General features: G+C 42.9%; 2 protein-coding genes across 2 annotated transcripts; one reads left to right on the top strand and one right to left on the bottom strand.

The window, feature by feature from the left end:
- The first annotated feature begins 2,814 nt into the window (after window positions 1-2,814).
- LOC106564976 (uncharacterized) lies at window positions 2,815-13,529 on the top strand. The gene is made up of 8 exons (XM_082959547.1): window positions 2,815-3,009; window positions 3,181-3,268; window positions 3,738-3,955; window positions 4,132-4,188; window positions 4,303-4,417; window positions 4,503-4,646; window positions 13,209-13,224; window positions 13,490-13,529. The coding sequence occupies exons 1-8, from the start codon at window positions 2,815-2,817 to the stop codon at window positions 13,527-13,529; spliced, it is 873 nt and encodes a 290-aa protein (XP_082815673.1).
- Window positions 13,530-13,702: 173 nt separating this feature from the next.
- On the bottom strand, window positions 13,703-17,766 carry LOC106564958 (keratin, type I cytoskeletal 19). Its single transcript, XM_014131514.3, has 8 exons — window positions 17,059-17,766; window positions 16,495-16,577; window positions 16,178-16,334; window positions 15,842-16,003; window positions 15,525-15,650; window positions 14,333-14,553; window positions 14,149-14,162; window positions 13,703-14,049 (listed from the first exon to the last, which is right to left on the bottom strand). The coding sequence occupies exons 1-8, from the start codon at window positions 17,545-17,547 to the stop codon at window positions 14,000-14,002; spliced, it is 1,302 nt and encodes a 433-aa protein (XP_013986989.1). The 5' UTR covers window positions 17,548-17,766; the 3' UTR covers window positions 13,703-13,999.
- Between the last annotated feature and the right edge of the window lie 387 nt (window positions 17,767-18,153).

The raw sequence follows: 18,153 nt of genomic DNA, 5'->3' as shown, positions 1-18,153 counted from the left end.
GAGGCTAGCAATGGAGTAATATGATCCAATTTTTTGGTTCTAGTCAAGATTCTAGCAGCCGTGTTTAGCACTAACTGAAGTTTATTTAGTGCTTTATCCGGGTAGCCGGAAAGTAGAAAATTGCAGACGTCTAACCTAGAAGTGACAAAAGCATGGATTAATTTTTCTGCATCATTTTTGGACAGAAAGATTCAGATTTTTGCAATGTTACGTAGATGGAAAAAAGCTGTCCTTGAAACAGTCTTGATATGTTCGTCAAAAGAGAGATCAGGGTCCAGAGTAACGCCGAGGTCCTTCACAGTTTTATTTGAGACGACTGTACAACCATCAAGATTAATTGTCAGATTCAACAGAAGATCTCTTTGTTTCTTGGGACCTAGAACAAGCATCTCTGTTTTGTCCGAGTTTAAAAGTAGAACATTTGCAGCCATATGTCTAAAACACAGGCTTCCAGCGAGGGCAATTTTGAGGCTTCACCATGTTTCATCGAAATGTACAGCTTTGTGTCATCCGCATAGCAGGGAAAGTTAACATAATGTTTCCGAACGACATCACCAAGAGGTAAAATATATAGTGAAAACAATAGTGGTCCTAAAACGGAACCTTGAGGAACACCGAAATTTACAGTTGATTTGTCAGAGGACAAACCATCCACAGAGACAAACTGATATCTTTCTGACAGATAAGATCTACACCAAGCCAGAACTTGTCCGTGTAGACCAATTTGGGTTTCCAATCTCTCCAACAGAATGTGGTTGACTAGTGTTCCATTATTAAAGTGACCAGTGATTCCATGTCTATGTATATAGGGCAGCAGCCTCTAAGGTGCAGGGTTGAGTAACCTGGTGGTTGCCCTTCTAGTGATGGCTGTTTAACAGTCTGATGGCCTTGAGATAGAAGCTGTTTTTTAGTCTCTCGGTCCCAGCGTTGATGCACCTGTACTGATCTCGCCTTCTGGATGGGAGCTGGGTGAACAGGCCGTGGCTTGGGTGGTTGATGTCCTTGATGATCTTTTTGGCCTTCCTGTGACATCGGGTTCTGTAGGTGCCCTGGAGGGCAGGCAATGTGTCCCCGGTTATGCATTGGGCAGACTGCACCACCCTCTGGAGAGCCCTGCAGTTGTGGGCGGTGCAGTTGCCGTACCAGGCGGTGATACCGCCCGACAGGATGCTCTCAATTGTGCATCTGTAAAAGTTTGTGAGGGTCTTAGGGGCCAATGGACTATGGAAAATGATCAAAAGCCCAATATCAGTGTCCAGGGCCGGTACTTGCGGTTCTGCCGCCATAAGCGAGACCAAAAAATGCTGACCTCCATAAAACTATATTAGTCACAGTAAGCAAAATGACGTTGAAAAGACATCTAAAATACGTATTTAAAATTCAATTTAGGTTCTGAATGAAAGGTGAAAATATCTATTTTCCTGAGGTTGAAAATATGTATTTTCCAGATGTTGAAATCAGTCAAATTTTTGGTTCTGAATAAAAGTTGAAAAAAAGTCATTTATAGACTTATCAAGGCTGGTCTGGACCGCACCAAATCTGAACCAAACATAGACGTCTATGATTGGTTCAGATTTGGTCCGGACCGGCATCAGCTTCGATCCGTATTTACTGAGGTGTAGCCTACAGTGTTGCCCGAAAATTTGAATTTTATGAATGCCTGTCTATGTTTGGTTCAGATTTGGTGCGGTCCAGACCAGCCTTGATAAGTCTATAAATGACTTTTTTTCAACTTTTATTCAGAACCAAAAATTTGCCTGATTTCAGCATCTGGAAAAACAGGCCATTGCATTGGCTTTAATAGTCCTGATTCCTGTGACTAATCAGTTTGTCTATTTAAGCTCTGAATATTTGCTACCCAACTTTATCAAGAGTTATTGTGAGCCTATTTGCAATGTGTTTACAATGCGGAAAATGCAGAAGTATTTTATTTTTCTCTATGATCAGGATACAAACTTGAAACCACTGATCATGACAATGTGGTGAAACTCCTGGACAACAGTTGTGATTGTCCATTCCATATTGTCCATTTTACTTTGACCTGTCCTATTTCTAGGATATGTTGTTTGTTAATGAGTGCCATTTAGGTTAGGCTATTTAATCTGAGAAATCTGAGAAAATGTAAAAAGTGTCCGTCTCATTACATTGTCATACATTTTATCTCCAGCCTGTAGGCTACAGAAAAGGCCACATACTCTTTTTTGTTGTTGTTGATGAAACGTTGGTGGAGCACTTCAGAGATGCATCTCTCCAACAGCACCCTGGGAATGGACAAGCAAAATATTTTGCGCCCTTGTCTTTGACAAAGTGGGCACTGCTTATCAAAGGGCGGAATCAGCGCTCACCTAAAAAGCCCATTTGCCACTGGTTGAGAGAAATTGTCATTGTTTTTGGGCAGAATTATGTGATGTTCTATGTGTTGTTGTTAGAGGTTATCTTGGTCAGTTTAGCTTAGAAAATGCTGCCCTCGTCAATTTGCCACCATAGGCGGCCGACTAATCCTGCCTAATGAGCGGGCCCGGCCGTGTCAGTGTCATATCATTGATTCACAGAGTCATATTATTGATTCACAGTGTCATATCATTGATTCACAGAGTCATATTATTGATACTCAGAGTCATATTTTGGATGCTTTGTTGATGTTTATTACAGACCTATCCTCTACCTCCACCCCCACCTCCCACCATGAGCCCAGGATATCCAGGGGATCCAGTTGGTCCTCCAACACAGCTGTGCTAAGAAGCTTTACTGAGGGGAAATCAGCATCAGGTAGTCCACCCAGTTGTGGCTGAGTTCCCTCAATGCAATGAGGTGATGGGCCTGGAGTTGGGCAGGAAGCCACCCAAGGTAGAGGTCTCCCTGAAACAGAGGGAGCAGCTGAGTCATCAGGGGAGCGGTGGCTTGGTGTGCCTCCCAGCAGCGAGGCCCCAGGCAGAACCCAAGCTCTCTACGGAGGCTCCAGTAGCGGCACCGTCAGTGCCAATGTACACAGTGAGGAGGCTCCCAAAGGTAAATGCACCTTAAAATGACAGATATTTATTTCCCATGAAGCAGGCAGTATGTAGCTTATACTTTAAGATGTATATTCAAGTCACTCACCTCACTCTATTGAAACAGTGAGGTGTCATATCATTGATAAGCAGTGTCATATTTTGGTTGTTTGGTTGATGTTTATTACAGACCTATCCTCCTCCACCACCACTCTCCATGAGGCCCGGATGGCCAGGGGATCCTCAACCTGTTCCAACAACCAGCGCACATGGAAGAGGTGAGTAAAGATAGTATTTTTTAACAGCAGTGAACCTAGAGGCCTGGCATGTATGACTTTGAGTAAGCGTGCGAGTAACTAACAGGAATAGTGTCATTTATGGAGACTGAGGCTTCAATGTTTATTGGGATGAATCTTGTACTGGAGGCAGCGCTGAGTGGTTTCTGCTAGATTGGCCAGCCGCAATGTCAGAATTGGCTATATCGTAAGAATTGTATGGAAACAAAATGTGCATTTTGGTCTTAATTTAAGGTTAGGGTTAGGCATAAGGTTGGCATTGTGGTTAAGGTTAGGGGTATGTTTAATATGATTTTATGACTTTGTGGTTGTGCCAGCTAGTGACCACCCTGAAAAGCTGCCTTCAGTACATGAATCATCCCAATAAATGTCAACTTGCCTTTAATCATGCAGGTGCCCTGTACTGCCTACAGAGGGCTGAGGTTGTGTCCATTTGTCCTACTTGTCACAGACCCACGGAGCAGATACGTGGATGTCCTGGGCCAGGAATGGAAGAACAGCCCCGTGACTAAATGTGCTGCGGTCCCCAACTGCCCTGCTCAACGACCCGCGGTCCAGAGCGGACCTGCTGCTGAGCCTTTCATTGTGAGGGCCAAGACCAGCGGAGAGGGCTGGCTTGGCTTTTGCCGTAAGAAGGGGGCACTCCTGCCAGAGGATTCCTCAAAATCTGTAAGAAACCTTCTCTTCATATCCTGTCCAGAAACATTAGTGGACTAATACACAGAATCTTTGTACATTTTGCACACTGAGTTTGTAGATGAAAAATGTTTATTGAGGGATAGTTAAAGATAGAGAATGGTAGATGGCTAAAGATTGACTCTCATTCCTATAATTTTCTCTGTCAGATTGTCTGGGATCCTATGCTCAACAGGTGGGTGGATATGAGCGTACCACAGGAGGAGGTATGAACTTTCAACTGACATTTTAAATCAGAGCAAAGCAATTGTATGAACTGTGTGTTATTAAATTGCTTTTACTAATTGCTTTTCAATTGTATTGATATATATTTTTTACAGAGCAAGCCTCTACCACGTCCCTCACCAATTGGGATGCACCCCACTCCACCAATAGGGAACACAGGCTATCTGGGGGACTCTGGCAGTCTTCCAAAGGGTATAAATATTCCAGCAGGTGCCTACATGAGACTTAACTTCTCATACTGCTTCAGCCAATCAGTGGTAGATGTCTGGTGTCTAAGTTTTCCTCCTACTTACAGCAGGTCTGTGGAGTGACCCTAACCCCCAGTTGAACCCGGATGGGAACATAACTGAGGCCCTCAGCCTGAGTGGCAAACCCGGACCACAGCTGTTCGTTACAGACATGTATGCTCTGATGGCACCGATGGAAGTTCCATCTGACGGTCAGTATTGGTTATAAGTTGTTCTTGCTATTCTTCTACATGCTTGATAGGCTGTTGAGCTAAGGAAAGCTCCCACCATTTTGACACCCTATTTGCTGGTAGTGGTCAGACTCCCATCAGTGCTTTTACTATGGACCTCCCAGTATGCCGTAAAGTTAGACAGCAGACTTTCTGCCACAATCTACATGATTCAGTCATTCATTCAGTCTACAATCGTATTCATTCATATTTGAGCTAAGTTGTGTTTAGAAATAGTGAGTTATAGTATGTTTTTTCTCTCTCTGCAGATTCAGAGAATTCAGCGTGGTGGAATGGGAACCTTTCCTAAAATGCCATGCCCAATTGCCAACCTAATTCAAGAATGATCTATCAGCTACCAAGCATGAGAACCAAAACGGCAGTTTTAATAAATAAGTAGTAGTATTTATAGCCTCTGGATTTGCCGTAAATTGTTGTGGGATAATTAGGAGTACAGCGATACCTTCCATCCCTGGATTGGAGTTCGAATTTCACAGAGGTGCAAACATATTGGCATTTGGTCATTTCAACTAGGAGAGCCTTTCTTCTAGTGTTCTTCCACTAGAGGGCACCATCCACTTTGGTAAACCACCTTGAACTCAATACGATTGGTGTGAGGCATAGAGATGGATAGAGGGCGCACTTTCCACAAAGATAGAGTGTGTGCTGTCTTTCGCTCTCTATGTCTCACACCCACTGTAATGGCGAGAATCAAACACTGGATGTCAGTGTGGTATAACTGTGGTACACTAAAATCGTTATCTGAATCAGTGAATGTGTTAGTCACTAAGACCAACACCAGTGATTTATGGTATTGTAAACATGCCAGAATGAAAGCACACTATAGAAAAGTAGCTAGTTTGTCAAAGTTCCACTGGTCAGGTAAGTGCACTGGACTTTTACAAAAGCATTCAAAGTTTGGAAAAATTGAATCATACCTTCACTTACAGTGCCAACTTGGTTGGAAAATGTACCTCACAGCTCACATTCCTTTCTGACAGTTACTGTAGCAGTGCTATTCAATACTGTCGCTTCATCACTGTTAGGTGACTAGCTATATAGGCCTACGATTATTTGTACCACATTTGGTTGAACCAAACAAATATACATTTTTATATTGTGACAAGTATGTTGCATTGTGTACACTGTGCGGTTCCCTGTGGGGAATGCCTGTTTATGGGCATATGAAGGCAAATTACATTCCACTAACTATAACAGACATATATACCTATCTGTATACTTATCATTTTCCATTTTGTTACATGCTTATCTGTATGTCACACCTGTTTACGATTTACTGTATTAGTCCAGATGAGATGGACATTTGTCTTCTGCTTTTTCCCCCATCCCCTCCGATACACACACACACACGCACGCACGCACGCACGCACGCACGCACGCACGCACGCACGCACGCACGCACGCACGCACGCACGCACGCACGCACACACACACACACACACACACACACACACACACAAACACACATTAGGTTGGGGATCCTGGAGCAGAGGGCATCCACAGTGCAGTGCCCAATTAGCAGTTTAGGGGGTTAAGTACCTTGGTCAAGGGAACATTGCATGTTAATAACTTCTTTGGGATCTGGGGGCAGTATTGAGTAGCTTGGATGAATAAGGTGGCCAGAGTAAACTGCCTGTTACTCAGGCCCAGAAGCTAGGATATGCATATTATTAGTGGATTTGGATAGAAAACACTCTGAAGTTTCTAAAATTGTTTGAATGATGTCTGTGAGTATAACAGAACTCATATGGCAGGCAAAAACCTGAGAAAAATCCAACCAGGAAGTGGGAAATCTGAGGATTGTAGTTTTTCAAGTGATTGCCTATCCAATATACAGTGTCTGTGGGGTCATATTGCACTTCCTAAGGCTTCCACTAGATGTCAACAGTCTTTAGAATGCTTCTACTGTGAATGGGGAGAGAATATGAGCTATTTGAACCAGGTGTCTGGAAAAATGGCATGAGCTCAGTCATGCGCGCCACCGTGAGAGCGAGCTGAGTTCCTTTTCATTTTTGAAGACTAAGGAATTGTCGGTTGGAATATTATTGAAGATTTATGATAAAAACATCCTAAAGATTCATTCTATACATCGTTTGACATGTTTCTACAAACTGTAATGCAACTTTTTTGACTTTTCGTCTGGACTTAGTGCATGCGCCTTCTGCATTTGGAGTAGTGAACTGAAACCGCAAACTAAAAGGAGGTATTTGTACATAAGTGTGGACTTTATCGAACCAAAACAAACATTTATTGTGGAACTGGGATTCCTGGGATTGCATTCCGATGAAGATCATCAAAGTGAATATTTATAATGCTATTTCTGACTTTTGTTGACTCCACAACATGGCGGGTATCTGTATGGCTTGTTTTGGTGTCTGAACACTGTACTCAGATTATCGCATGGTGTGCTTTTGCCGTAAAGCTTTTTTGAAATCTGACACAGCGGTTGCATTAACTTCTATGGGCTACGTGGGCTACGTGGGACGTGGGACGCTATTTGCCGCCCTGATATTTCACTGGCTGTGTCCCCACCTGCGGGACACAGCCAGTGAAATATCAGGGCGGCAAATAAAAAAATAAAAAAATGTCATAATTCAACTTTCTCAAACATACAACTATTTTACACCATTTTAAAGAGACACTTCTCCTTGATGTAACCACATTGTCCGATTTCAAAAAGGCTTTACAGCGAAAGCAAAACATTAGATTATGTTAGGAGAGTACATAGACAAAAATAATCACACAGCCATTTTCCAAGCAAGGACATGTGTCAACAAAACCCAAAACACAGCTAAATGAAGCACTAACCTTTGACGATCTTCATCAGATGACACTCCTAGGACATTATGTTACACAATACATGTATGTTTTGTTCCATAAAGTTCATATTTATATCCAAAAACAGCATTTTACATTGGCGCGTGATGTTCAGAAAATGTATTCCCACCAAAACGTCCGGTGAATGTGCACATCAATTTACAAAAATACTCATCATAAACGTTGACAAAATATATAACAATTATTTAAAGAATTATAGATAGACTACTCCTGGATGCAACCGCTGTGTCAGATTTTAAAATAGCTTTACGGAGAAAGCACATTTTTCTATATTCTGAGTACATAGCTCAGCCATCACGGCGAGCTATACAGACACCCGCCAAGCTCGGGGCAACCTAAACTCAGAATTAGTATTAGAAATATTCTCTTACCTTTGCTGATCTTCGTCAGAATGCACTCCCAGGACTGCTACTTCCACAAGAAATGTTGTTTTTGTTCCAAATAATCCATATTTATGTCCAAATACCTCGTTTTGTTCGTGCGTTCAGAGCACTATCCAAAGGCATAACGCGCGAGTGCGATACCAGAGACGAAAAGTCAAAATGTTCCATTACCGTACTTAGAAGCATGTCAAACGCTGTTTAAAATCAATCTTTATGGTATTTTTAACATAAAATTACGATAATATTCAAACCGGACAATAGCATATTCATTCAAGGAGAAAAAGAAGGAACAGCGCGCTCGCGTGACCGCGCATATCCAATCCGATTGTTGCCAGGCAGTCCACTCAGAAACGGAGCTCCTATTATCTGCCCAGTGACAGGAGAATGCTCAAACCACTTTCTGTAGGCTTTAGACAGCCAATGGAAGCCTTAGGAAGTGTAACGTAACCCCACGGATAATGTAGTTTCGAAAGGGACTAGAAAGAAGAACTACAATTCTCAGATCCTCCACTTCCTGGTTGATTTTTTCTCAGGTTTTTGCCTGCCATATGGGTTCTGTTATACTCACAGACACCATTCAAACAGTTTTAGAAACTTCAGAGTGTTTTCTATCCAAATCTACTAATAATATGCATATTCTAGTTTCTGGGCCAGAGTAGTAACCTGTTTAAACTGGTTACGTTTTTCATCCGGCCGTGAAAATACTGCCCCCTAGCCCAGACAGGTTAAGGAGAAGTGTATCTTTAATTCTATGTAAAGCACTTGTATCTTATATCAATGTTTATAATGAGTATTTCTGTAAATTGATGTGGCTACCTGCAAAATCACTGGATGTTTTAGAGGCAAACATTACTGAACATAACGCGCCAATGTAAACTGAGATTTTTGGATATAAATATGAACTTTATCGAACAAAACATACATGTATTGTGTAACATGAAGTCCTATGAGTGCCGTCTGATGAAGATCATCAAAGGTTAGTGATTAATTTTATCTCTATTTCTGCTTTTTGTGACTCCTCTCTTTGGCTGGAAAATGGCTGTATGTTTTTTTGTGACTAGGCGCTGACGTAACATAATCATATGGTATGCTTTTGCCGTAAAGCCTTTTTGAAATCAGACACTGTGGCTGGATTAACAAGAAGTTAAGCTTTAAAATGGTGTATGATACTTGTATGTTTGAGGAATTTGAATTATGAGATTTTTGTTGTCCCACATACCCCAGAGAGGTTAATTAATGCAAAAACAGAATGATGACTAAATATCCTGGATGGCTTTGCTTTTTGATTATCTCGCCACCAAAAGAGATACATTATCTTATTTGATTAAGGATGTGATAAGGAGTCTTCTTTCCACTATTTGTACAGCAGCTTTGTATAATCACAGCGGTTAGCAAAATGATGTGATTGTTATGTCTTTCTTGACCCCACGTATATCTCAGCAGTGTAGTAGCTACTGTCTGTAGCATATAGCTGATAAGAAGAGGGTGTGGTTGACACTGAGAATCAGTCTGACTGTTGACTTGGTCAGCTGGCTGGCCCCTTACCAGCCTCCATTCCTGATGTGTTGTCAATTTTCTCCACTGCAACAACATCCCTTCATAATAGTTGTGAAACAAACTGCTCCCTTGTCATGACAGTTATTGCGGCACATTTTTCATGGTCGTATGATGAATCACGCTATGATAAGCGAGGAGAGAGACATGGTGTGATGTCAGTGGCCGTCTATCTTAATGGCACAACAGGGATGCTAGCACTGACAGATTTATGATAGTGTTTGATCCCATGGCACTGTGTGCAGACCCAAGTCAGAGCCGCGCTGTGGAAATTCACATCCAGCTAATGCTTGGCTATCTTGCATTGCCCTTGGAGGTGCCCCAGTTCCACTGAGACCTGCATTCCAGTCGTTGTTTTGACTTTCACAGATAGTTATTGATGCCAATCATGCCATGCTGTCTGAGACTCTGGGCAGAGGTCAAGGGTTTTCTCCTCTCCTTGTCTGTTCAGTAAAGTTAGAATATGCTAACATGAGGGCTGTCAGTAGAATTTGTCACCTATGAGAAATGTTCCTTCTCTCACCCCACACAAGTCCCAAGCCAGATACTTTTCTACAGACTTTTTTGGGATGAGGAGGAGAATGTGTTCAACTCACTTTTGATACTAATCTGAACTTTGTCTCACAACTGTACTGTAACAAGAAAGCACAATTTCTTCCAGGGATGTTTCAAACAAGTGTGTTTCATGATTACTCATATTTATGATCAAAGTATCATGAGCAGAAATTCCATTGCGCAAAAACTGGTTGAATCAACACTGTTCCTACGTCATTTCAACCAACAAATTAAATGTGATGATGTTGAATCAACATGGAACTGATTGGATTTGTGGCTCAGTTGGTAGAGCATGGTGTTTGCAACACCAGGGTTGTGGGTTTGATTCCCACGGGGGACCAGTACGGGAAAACATTTATGAAATGTATGCATTCACTACTGTAAGTCGCTCTGGATAAGAGTGTCTGCTAAATGACTAAAATGTAAATGTAAAGGAACTGAGTATGTTTGTTTACCTAAATCCAAATCAAGTTGAATTCATGTATGTTGACAACCAAATGTTAGTCAAAATTGGACTTTGAACTGATGTCTGTGCACAGTGGGATGTGATGTAAGTGAGCTGGTAATTATTCCATTAAATGAGATGTTATTACAGTCCAAGCCATGTATAAAATCTACAGTTGAAGTCGGAAGTTTACGTACACTTAGGTTGGAGTCATAAAAACTCGTTTTTCAACCACTCCACAAATTTCTTGTTAAGAAACTATAGTTTTGGGAAGTCGGTTAGGATATCTACTTTGTGCACGACACAAGTCATTTTTCAACAATTGTTTACAGACAGATGATTTAATTTATAATTCACTGTATCGCAATTGCAGTGGGACAAAAGTTTACAAACACTAAGTTGACTGTGCCTTTAAACAGCTTGGAAAATTCCAGAAAATGATGTCATGGCTTTAGAAGCTTCTGATAGGCTAATTGACATCATTTGAGTCAATTGGAAGTGTACCTGTGGATGTATTTCAAGGCCTACCTTCAAACTCAGTGCCTCTTTGCTTGACATCATGGGAAAATCAAAAGAAATCAGCCAAGACCTCAGAAAAAAAATTGTAGACCTCCACAAGTCTGGTGCATCCTTGGGAGCAATTTCCAAATTCCTGAAGGTACCACGTTCATCTGTACAAACAATATTACGCAAGTATAAACACCATGGGACCACGCAGCCGTCATACCGCTCAGGAAAGAGATGCGTTCTGTCTCCTAGAGATGAACATACTTTGGTGCGAAAAGTGCAAATCAATCCCAGAACAACAGCAAAGGACCTTGTGAAGATAACTGAGGAACTCAGAAAGGAAGAAGCCAATGCTCCAAAACCGCTATAAAAAAGCCAGACTACGGTTTGCAACTACACATGGGGACAAAGATTGTACTTTATGGAGAAATGTCCTCTGGTCTGAAGAAACAAAAATAGAACTGTTTGGCCATAATGACCATTGTTATGTTTGTAGGAAAATGGGGGATGTTTGCAAGCAGAAGAACACCATCCCAACCGTGTAGCACGGGGGTGGCAGCATTGTGTTGTGGGGGTGCTTTGCATCAGGAGGGACTGGTGCACTTCACAAAATAGATGGCATCTTGAGGAGGAAAATTATGTGGATATATTGAAGCCACATCTCAAGACATCAGTCAGGAAGTTTAAGCTTGGTCACAAATGGGTCTTCCAAATGGACAATACTTCCAAAGTTGTGGCAAAATGGCTTAAGGACAACAAAGTCAAGGTATTGGAGTGGCCATCACAAAGCCCTGACCTCAATCCCATAGAAAATGTGTGGGCAGAACTGAAAAAGCATGTGTGAGCAAGGAGGCCTACAGAACCTGACTCAGTTACACCAGCTCTGTCAGGAGGAATGGGCCAAAATTCACCCAAGTTATTGCAGGAAGCTTGTGGAAGGCCACCCATTTTTTTTTGTTTACCCAAGTTAAACAATTTAAATGAAATGCAACCAAATACTAATTGAGTGTATGTAAACTTCTGACCCACTGGGAATGTGATGAAATAAATCAAATCTGACATAAATCATTCTCTCTATTATTTTTCTGATATTTCACGTTCTTAAAATAAAGTGGTGATCCTAACTGACCTAAGACGGGGAATTTTTACTAGGATTAAATGTCAGGAATTGTGAAAAACTGAGTTTAAATGTACTTGGCTAAGGTGTATGTAAACTTCTGACTTCAACTGTATTGTATTGTGTGGAAATGATTCGGAACTGATAAACATTCAACCGTCAATAGAAAATACCAACCACATCAGTTCCAGGCATCTGCCAGGTGATCAAAAGAAACAAATTGTGGTTGCAGTTTACAGCTGTAAACAATGTCACCTAAAGCTGATGTCACTCCCCCACAAGACTCAAGCCTTGGTTTCTGTAACCAAGGCAGCAATTACAGGGTTTTAACAATCTGTGTATACAACAGGAAAAGATGACATATGATGAGAGCAGTTAAACATTTATTTTGACCACAATGTAAGCTAGGTGGTTATCCATCCCTTCTATGAACTCACCCCTATTCTACAAGCAAGAGCAGTGTGTGTGTGTGTGTGTGTGTGTGTGTGTGTGTGTGTGTGTGTGTGTGTGTGTGTGTGTGTGTGTGTGTGTGTGTGTGTGTGTGTGTGTGTGTGTGTGTCGGGGGAGACGACGACAGCAGACTCACCAATATAACAGCAATAGCAATAATAAGAACATCCATTTTAAAGGACATTATTAAGAAACCGATCTGACTATGCATTTTTTATTCATGTATTGAGTGTGTGTGTGTGTGCGCATATTTGGTGTGTTTTGTGCAAGGATGTGTGTATGCGTGTGTCTGTGAGTGATTGCGTATTTCAAACATGGTCCCCTTGCAGGAACTGCAGTTTCTAAATGTCCTTTTGATTCTGGGCCAATATCAACATTAGCCATCTCAGTTCTCATTATTCTACTAGAGAGCTTTCGCAATTTTCATTTATGCATAGCATAGACAGATACACCTGTCAAACATAAACATAAAAGACAGGTGCACACCCCTTGTGTGTGTGTGTGTGTGTGTGTCCACTCCTGTACCCAACACCTCTGATTAGCTCCACTCTACTCAATCAGAGTTCCACCGAGAGCAAAGTGCAACACAGATACCAACCCTGTCAACAAAGACTTTCTTTGTTCAGCCGGTCAGTGTTTGCCTCCTCAGTCAATGTTTTTCCACTTATCTCTAGGCAACAATGCCGCTTGGTGAGTAGGAAACTCGGCATGTTGTAACACTGTGTCGAAATTGTAAAGTATGTCTGAGGGCATAGATTAGTCGTCCAGTTGGGTGTGTCCCGACACACTTTTGAGGAGTCATTTTACCACACCCAGGGTCATATACTCAGTTCCGTGGTCACGGATCCTGCTCCCTGCTCTTTTCTCCATTCCGTGGTGTTTGAGTACATAAGCTGCAAGGCACACAATACCTTCAGTAACCTTCAATGTCTCTCACATGTTCTGTTTTCCACAGTTCCACAGCCATTGTCCACAACTTCCTGACAACCTCCTGACAACCCCACTGTTATATCAAACACAGAGCCTCGAGAGTATTATTTGGTTGTCATGCTTTTTAATAAATACAGGCAACAGATGGGGTGGGGGGGAGGACAATACAGGCTTATTGTAGTCAACTTTTCCAAAAGCTGTCTACCTTATTGGAATAATTTCAGACACACAATAGCAATTCATATTCACCAGAACATTTATTTTCACAAACAGGATGGTCACACACACTTTGATAGCAAATGTTCATTATTCCTACTATCTCATCCTGGAACTCCAGTAAGGCTTCCTATGATCAGCAGATATCTTAAAGACAGGTATTATTATTGACCTATCAGGATGAGAGGCATTGCAGTGTTAACGGTACTCCTTAGGTATTTTATTTGACAGCTCTCCTCTTTAGTTGTAACAATGTGTGGTGTTTGTGTGTGTGGGTGTGTTTCTGATAATATTATGCACCTCCAGTAGAGATGGACATCTAGCTGGAAGAGCGCACTGTGGAGGTTGTAACTGTGGTTTTCGATCCCCCTGCAGAAAGTAAATGAGTTACAACATGCTGATAACCTACTATTACAACCATCATATATTATCATTATAAAGCCATTATATAAAATAGATGATATTTACCTGAGCCAACAGTTCTGAAAAGACGGATGGTGAAAAAAAATTTGAAAGAAAATTAGTAGGAGTCGGTAGCCATTTTGTATCTGTCTGAATGACTAATAATAATAACTATGAGTAATATGATTATTTGGGCCGTGTTAAGTGTATGGACGTTTATGGGCATTTCCAATAGATTTGCAGGGTTTACCTGGACTCCTCCCCTTCCAGGAGGCCCCTGTAGGTGGCGATCTCCTGCTCCAGACGGGACTTGATGTCCAGCAGCATCTTGTAATCGTGGCCCTGCGTCTCGATGCTCTGGCGCACCCTGTTTAGCTCCTGTTCCAGCATGTCGATCTGGTTCTGGTAGCCCGAGAGCATGGCGCTGTAGCGGCCATCTGTCTCTCTCAGTGTGTTCTCAAGAGCTGCTTTCTGTGTGGCGATAGAGGTGATACAGGGTCAGTAACAGAAAATGCATTTATAGAAATAATGAAAATACAACTCAAACCAGCCATAGTTATTGCACTTAATCAACTTTGATAAGCAAATGTCAACAAACTTATTCTAATACACCATACCAAGACTATATTGAGTAACACAAATATGCCGGCTCCACCAAGCACAGCAAGGTCACTTCTTGAGGTGCTTATTTTAAATGAGATACTGAATTCTGTGAATTCCCAAAAAAGAAAAAAGGAATCGCAGCAGATGTTTATTTTCTTTAAATGACCTTTAGTGGAGGCTGCTTTGGGGATGACGGCTCATAATAACAGCTGGAACGGCGCTAATGGAATGGCTTCAAACACATAGAAACCATTCCACTGATTCCGCTCCAGCGATTACCACGAGCCCATCCTCCCCAATTAAGGTGCACCAACCTCCTGTGCTTTAGACCAACATGGAATGTTGCCTTGTTACTGCAGCGGGATGGATTGAGATAGATTTACTGAGTTTGATAAGCCCCAGCTAAGTTTCCATGGGAGTTAGGCTCTGGCTCTGTCACCTCTGCATTCCTTTGGACATACTCAAACTCTTGCTGTCTTCCAGAGAGGGTGCAGATGCCCATAAAAAGCGAAAAACCTCTTCATAACCCTAACCTCCCTCGTGTCCACTAATCCCCCACCTTTAGCCTTTTCCCACTGCTTTCCCATTTCCCCTCTCCAACTCCATCTCTCTCCAAGTCCTCCCCCTTCTTCCCTCCCTTTTATCTCATCAATCCTTTTCAACCATGTCTAACTTGCTCTTTCCCTCTGTTGAAAGAGAGAAACTAGACTCCGGAGGATTGATAAAGAAAATGGTGAAAGAGAGTCAAATGTTGACTGTTGCCAAAAGTGGCATAAAGTTGTGTAAGTTATGGCCCCTAAACTGTGGTTCGTTGTCAGACGTTAGTGATTCTGGCTCACCATGCTGAGCTGTGACTGCAGCTCGATCTCCAGGCCCTGCATGGTGCGTCTCAGGTCGTTGATCTCCGTCTTGGTGGTCTGGATGATCTCTGTGCTGGTGGCCACCTCCTTGGACAGGTTGGCTGACTGAAATACAAACAAACCAGGGCAGCCATTTTAATCCCACTGTAGCTCACTCTCCTGAAGAATTTAAACCACCATCTTCAGAATGATAATGACAGTCAGTTACATATTTTGGTTTTGCAGATTTCATTTGAAAAGATTAGTGTGGGAGACAGTTGGGGAACTTCAGTGAGGTGTGCCATGGCAACGGTTACCTTGTCAGTGAACCATGCCTCCTGGTCGCGACGGTGTTTGTCGATGATGCCCTCGTACTGGGTGCGGATCTCCTCCATCATCCTGGACATGTCCTGCTGGGGCGCTGCGTCCACCTCCACGTTCACTGTGCCGGTGAGTTGAGCACGCATGGCTGCCAGCTCCTGTGGAATCATGGGAAATGGAGTCACTCTCATCCCTCATACTTTCTATCCATCTTTTAAAAACAATCCCTCCCACTAACTTTCTCCTCTCTATTGTCACTGGGGTGTGTTTATATTGAGTAACATCTCATTACTGCAATGGAAAAAAGTGAAAAAAGTGAATTGCCCCCACACCTCTATGTGGTTCTTCTTGAGGTAGGCCAGCTCATCCTGCAGACCTTCGATCTGCATCTCCAGGTCGGCCTTGGTCAGAGTGGTCTGGTCCAGCAGGCGACGCAGGTTGGCGATGTCAGCCTCCACTGACTGGCGCATCATCAGCTCATGCTCGAACCTGATTGGTCGGGAGAAAGTGAGGAAGTTATCATGAGTCATTTGAATCCAAACTTGTAGATAAGACATGTACCTTCTGAGTGATTATTTGCTTGTTTGCCTCTAATAACCTAGTGTTGTAAAAGCTGATACTATGGAGCTGATTGAGAAAGTGCCCTTACTTGGTCTGGAAGTCATCAGCAGCCAGTTTAGAGTTGTCAATCTGCAGCAGGATGTTGGCGTTGTTGCATGTGGCATCGTTGATCTAAAAGAAAACATGACAGACTTTCATTGTACACCATGGTTGAGTCGCAGTTAGTCAACTTGGAAGCTGATAGTATTTTGATACGCTGTTGCATCTGTCCCAAAGCTTGTTGAATACACATTCCAGGAGTTAAAGCATGAAACCTAAACCTGAATCTACCAGAAAACGCCATCTGTATCAGCTCCTGGAATGACCTTGTCACCTTCATGCTTGAGATGTAATTAATTTGCTTAATTAGTTTAATTAATAGACATCATCTATAAATGTCAGTGACAGCTCATTGTTTGTATAACCCTCTGAACTCTGATTAAAAACTATAAGTCAATCCTGAAGTATACTTTATGAATGTTGTGTTCCTTATTCCTACATACTGTAAGCTGATTTTACTTTCCATGGTAGCCTGTCAGCACTGCATATTTAACACTGCAAGATACAAATGATGGATTTGAACAGCCCATAGCAGACGAGGTCAGCACACTACCTTGTCCTTCAGGTCGTTGATGATGGCCCAGTATTTGCTGTAGTCCCTCTCGGCGGCAGGCCCTTTCTTCTCATAATACTCTCTGATCTGAATCTCCAACTTGGAGTTGGCCTCCTCCAGCGAGCGCACCTTATCCAGGTAGGTGGACAGGCGGTCGTTCAGGTTCTGCATGGTGGCCTTCTCGTTCAGGTGGATGGCGCCGCCGTCCAGGGCGCTGGACAGGTTGAAGCCACCACCCCCGCCGGATCCATAGCCGCCACCACCAGATCCATAGCCGCCACCGAAGCCGGCCCCGCCGCCGTACCCGGAGGAGACTGAGCGGACGGAGGAAGAGGAGATTCGGGTGCCACCGCCGGAACCACCTCCATACACGCTGAAGGCCTTGGGGGCGCTGGACACGTAGCCGACCCGGCTTGACATGATGTTGGAGCCCCCGGAGAAGTTCATGGGGCCGCCGCCGCTGGAGCTCTTGTATGAGTAGTAAGACATGCTGACTTGCTGGCTGCAGTAGGTCACTGGAGTGGAGAAGAGAGGAGAGAGGATCGTTGTAGAGCTGGAGCCTCCAGGAGTGTGGAGTTGGACAGAGGGAGGCTGGCTCCTGATATAGTCTGAGCCCTGGGGCGGGCCTCGTGGAGGTGGGAGAGGAGGACAAAACAGGGAACGGTCAGGGGGAGGAGAGGGTGACTTTACAACACTCTCCAACAGCCTTGGCACCGGCACAGTCTGTTTGCCTTTAAGGACCAGCGTTCAGTTTCCACCCCTGTGAGGAAACTGTAATGGAATGCCTGTGTGTGTGGTGTGTGTGTGTGGGGGAGGGAGTGTGTGTGTGTGTGTGGTGTGTGTGTGTGCGAGAGGGGGTGAGTGTGTATTATTTGCCAGTCATTAGGTATACATTGTTGAAGTATGCCTTTTTTCCGAGCTAAAGTAAAGTGTTACCTGCCACACCTAAAGTAAACATTTTACTACAGGATAAGTGCTAAGCATACTGTATCTATCATTAAAACTGTGGGTCTCTTTCATTAAAGAAATGAAATGTAGTGAAACCATTAAATGGTTATTCCAAGTTACCTATATTGGTACATTAACTGCTAAGAT

The sequence above is a fragment of the Salmo salar genome, chromosome 12 (genome assembly GCF_965601325.2).
Source record: "Salmo salar chromosome 12, fSalSal1, whole genome shotgun sequence".
NCBI lineage: Eukaryota > Metazoa > Chordata > Actinopteri > Salmoniformes > Salmonidae > Salmo > Salmo salar.
Note: the sequence above shows the minus strand (reverse complement) of the source record. Positions and strands in the feature narration are given on the sequence as shown.

Coding starts and splice junctions, on each gene's coding strand:
- LOC106564976 (XM_082959547.1), top strand. CDS start 2,815: ATGGGCCTGGAGTTGGGCAGGAAGCCACCCAAGGTAGAGGTCTCCCTG. Junction 3,010..3,180: donor CAGTGAGGAGGCTCCCAAAG/GTAAATGCACCT, acceptor TGTTTATTACAG/ACCTATCCTCCTCCACCACC. Junction 3,956..4,131: donor CAGAGGATTCCTCAAAATCT/GTAAGAAACCTT, acceptor TTTCTCTGTCAG/ATTGTCTGGGATCCTATGCT.
- LOC106564958 (XM_014131514.3), bottom strand. CDS start 17,547: ATGTCTTACTACTCATACAAGAGCTCCAGCGGCGGCGGCCCCATGAAC. Junction 15,651..15,841: donor AGGCATGGTTCACTGACAAG/GTAACCGTTGCC, acceptor TTTGTATTTCAG/TCAGCCAACCTGTCCAAGGA. Junction 14,554..15,524: donor TGCAGTCACAGCTCAGCATG/GTGAGCCAGAAT, acceptor ATCGCCACACAG/AAAGCAGCTCTTGAGAACAC.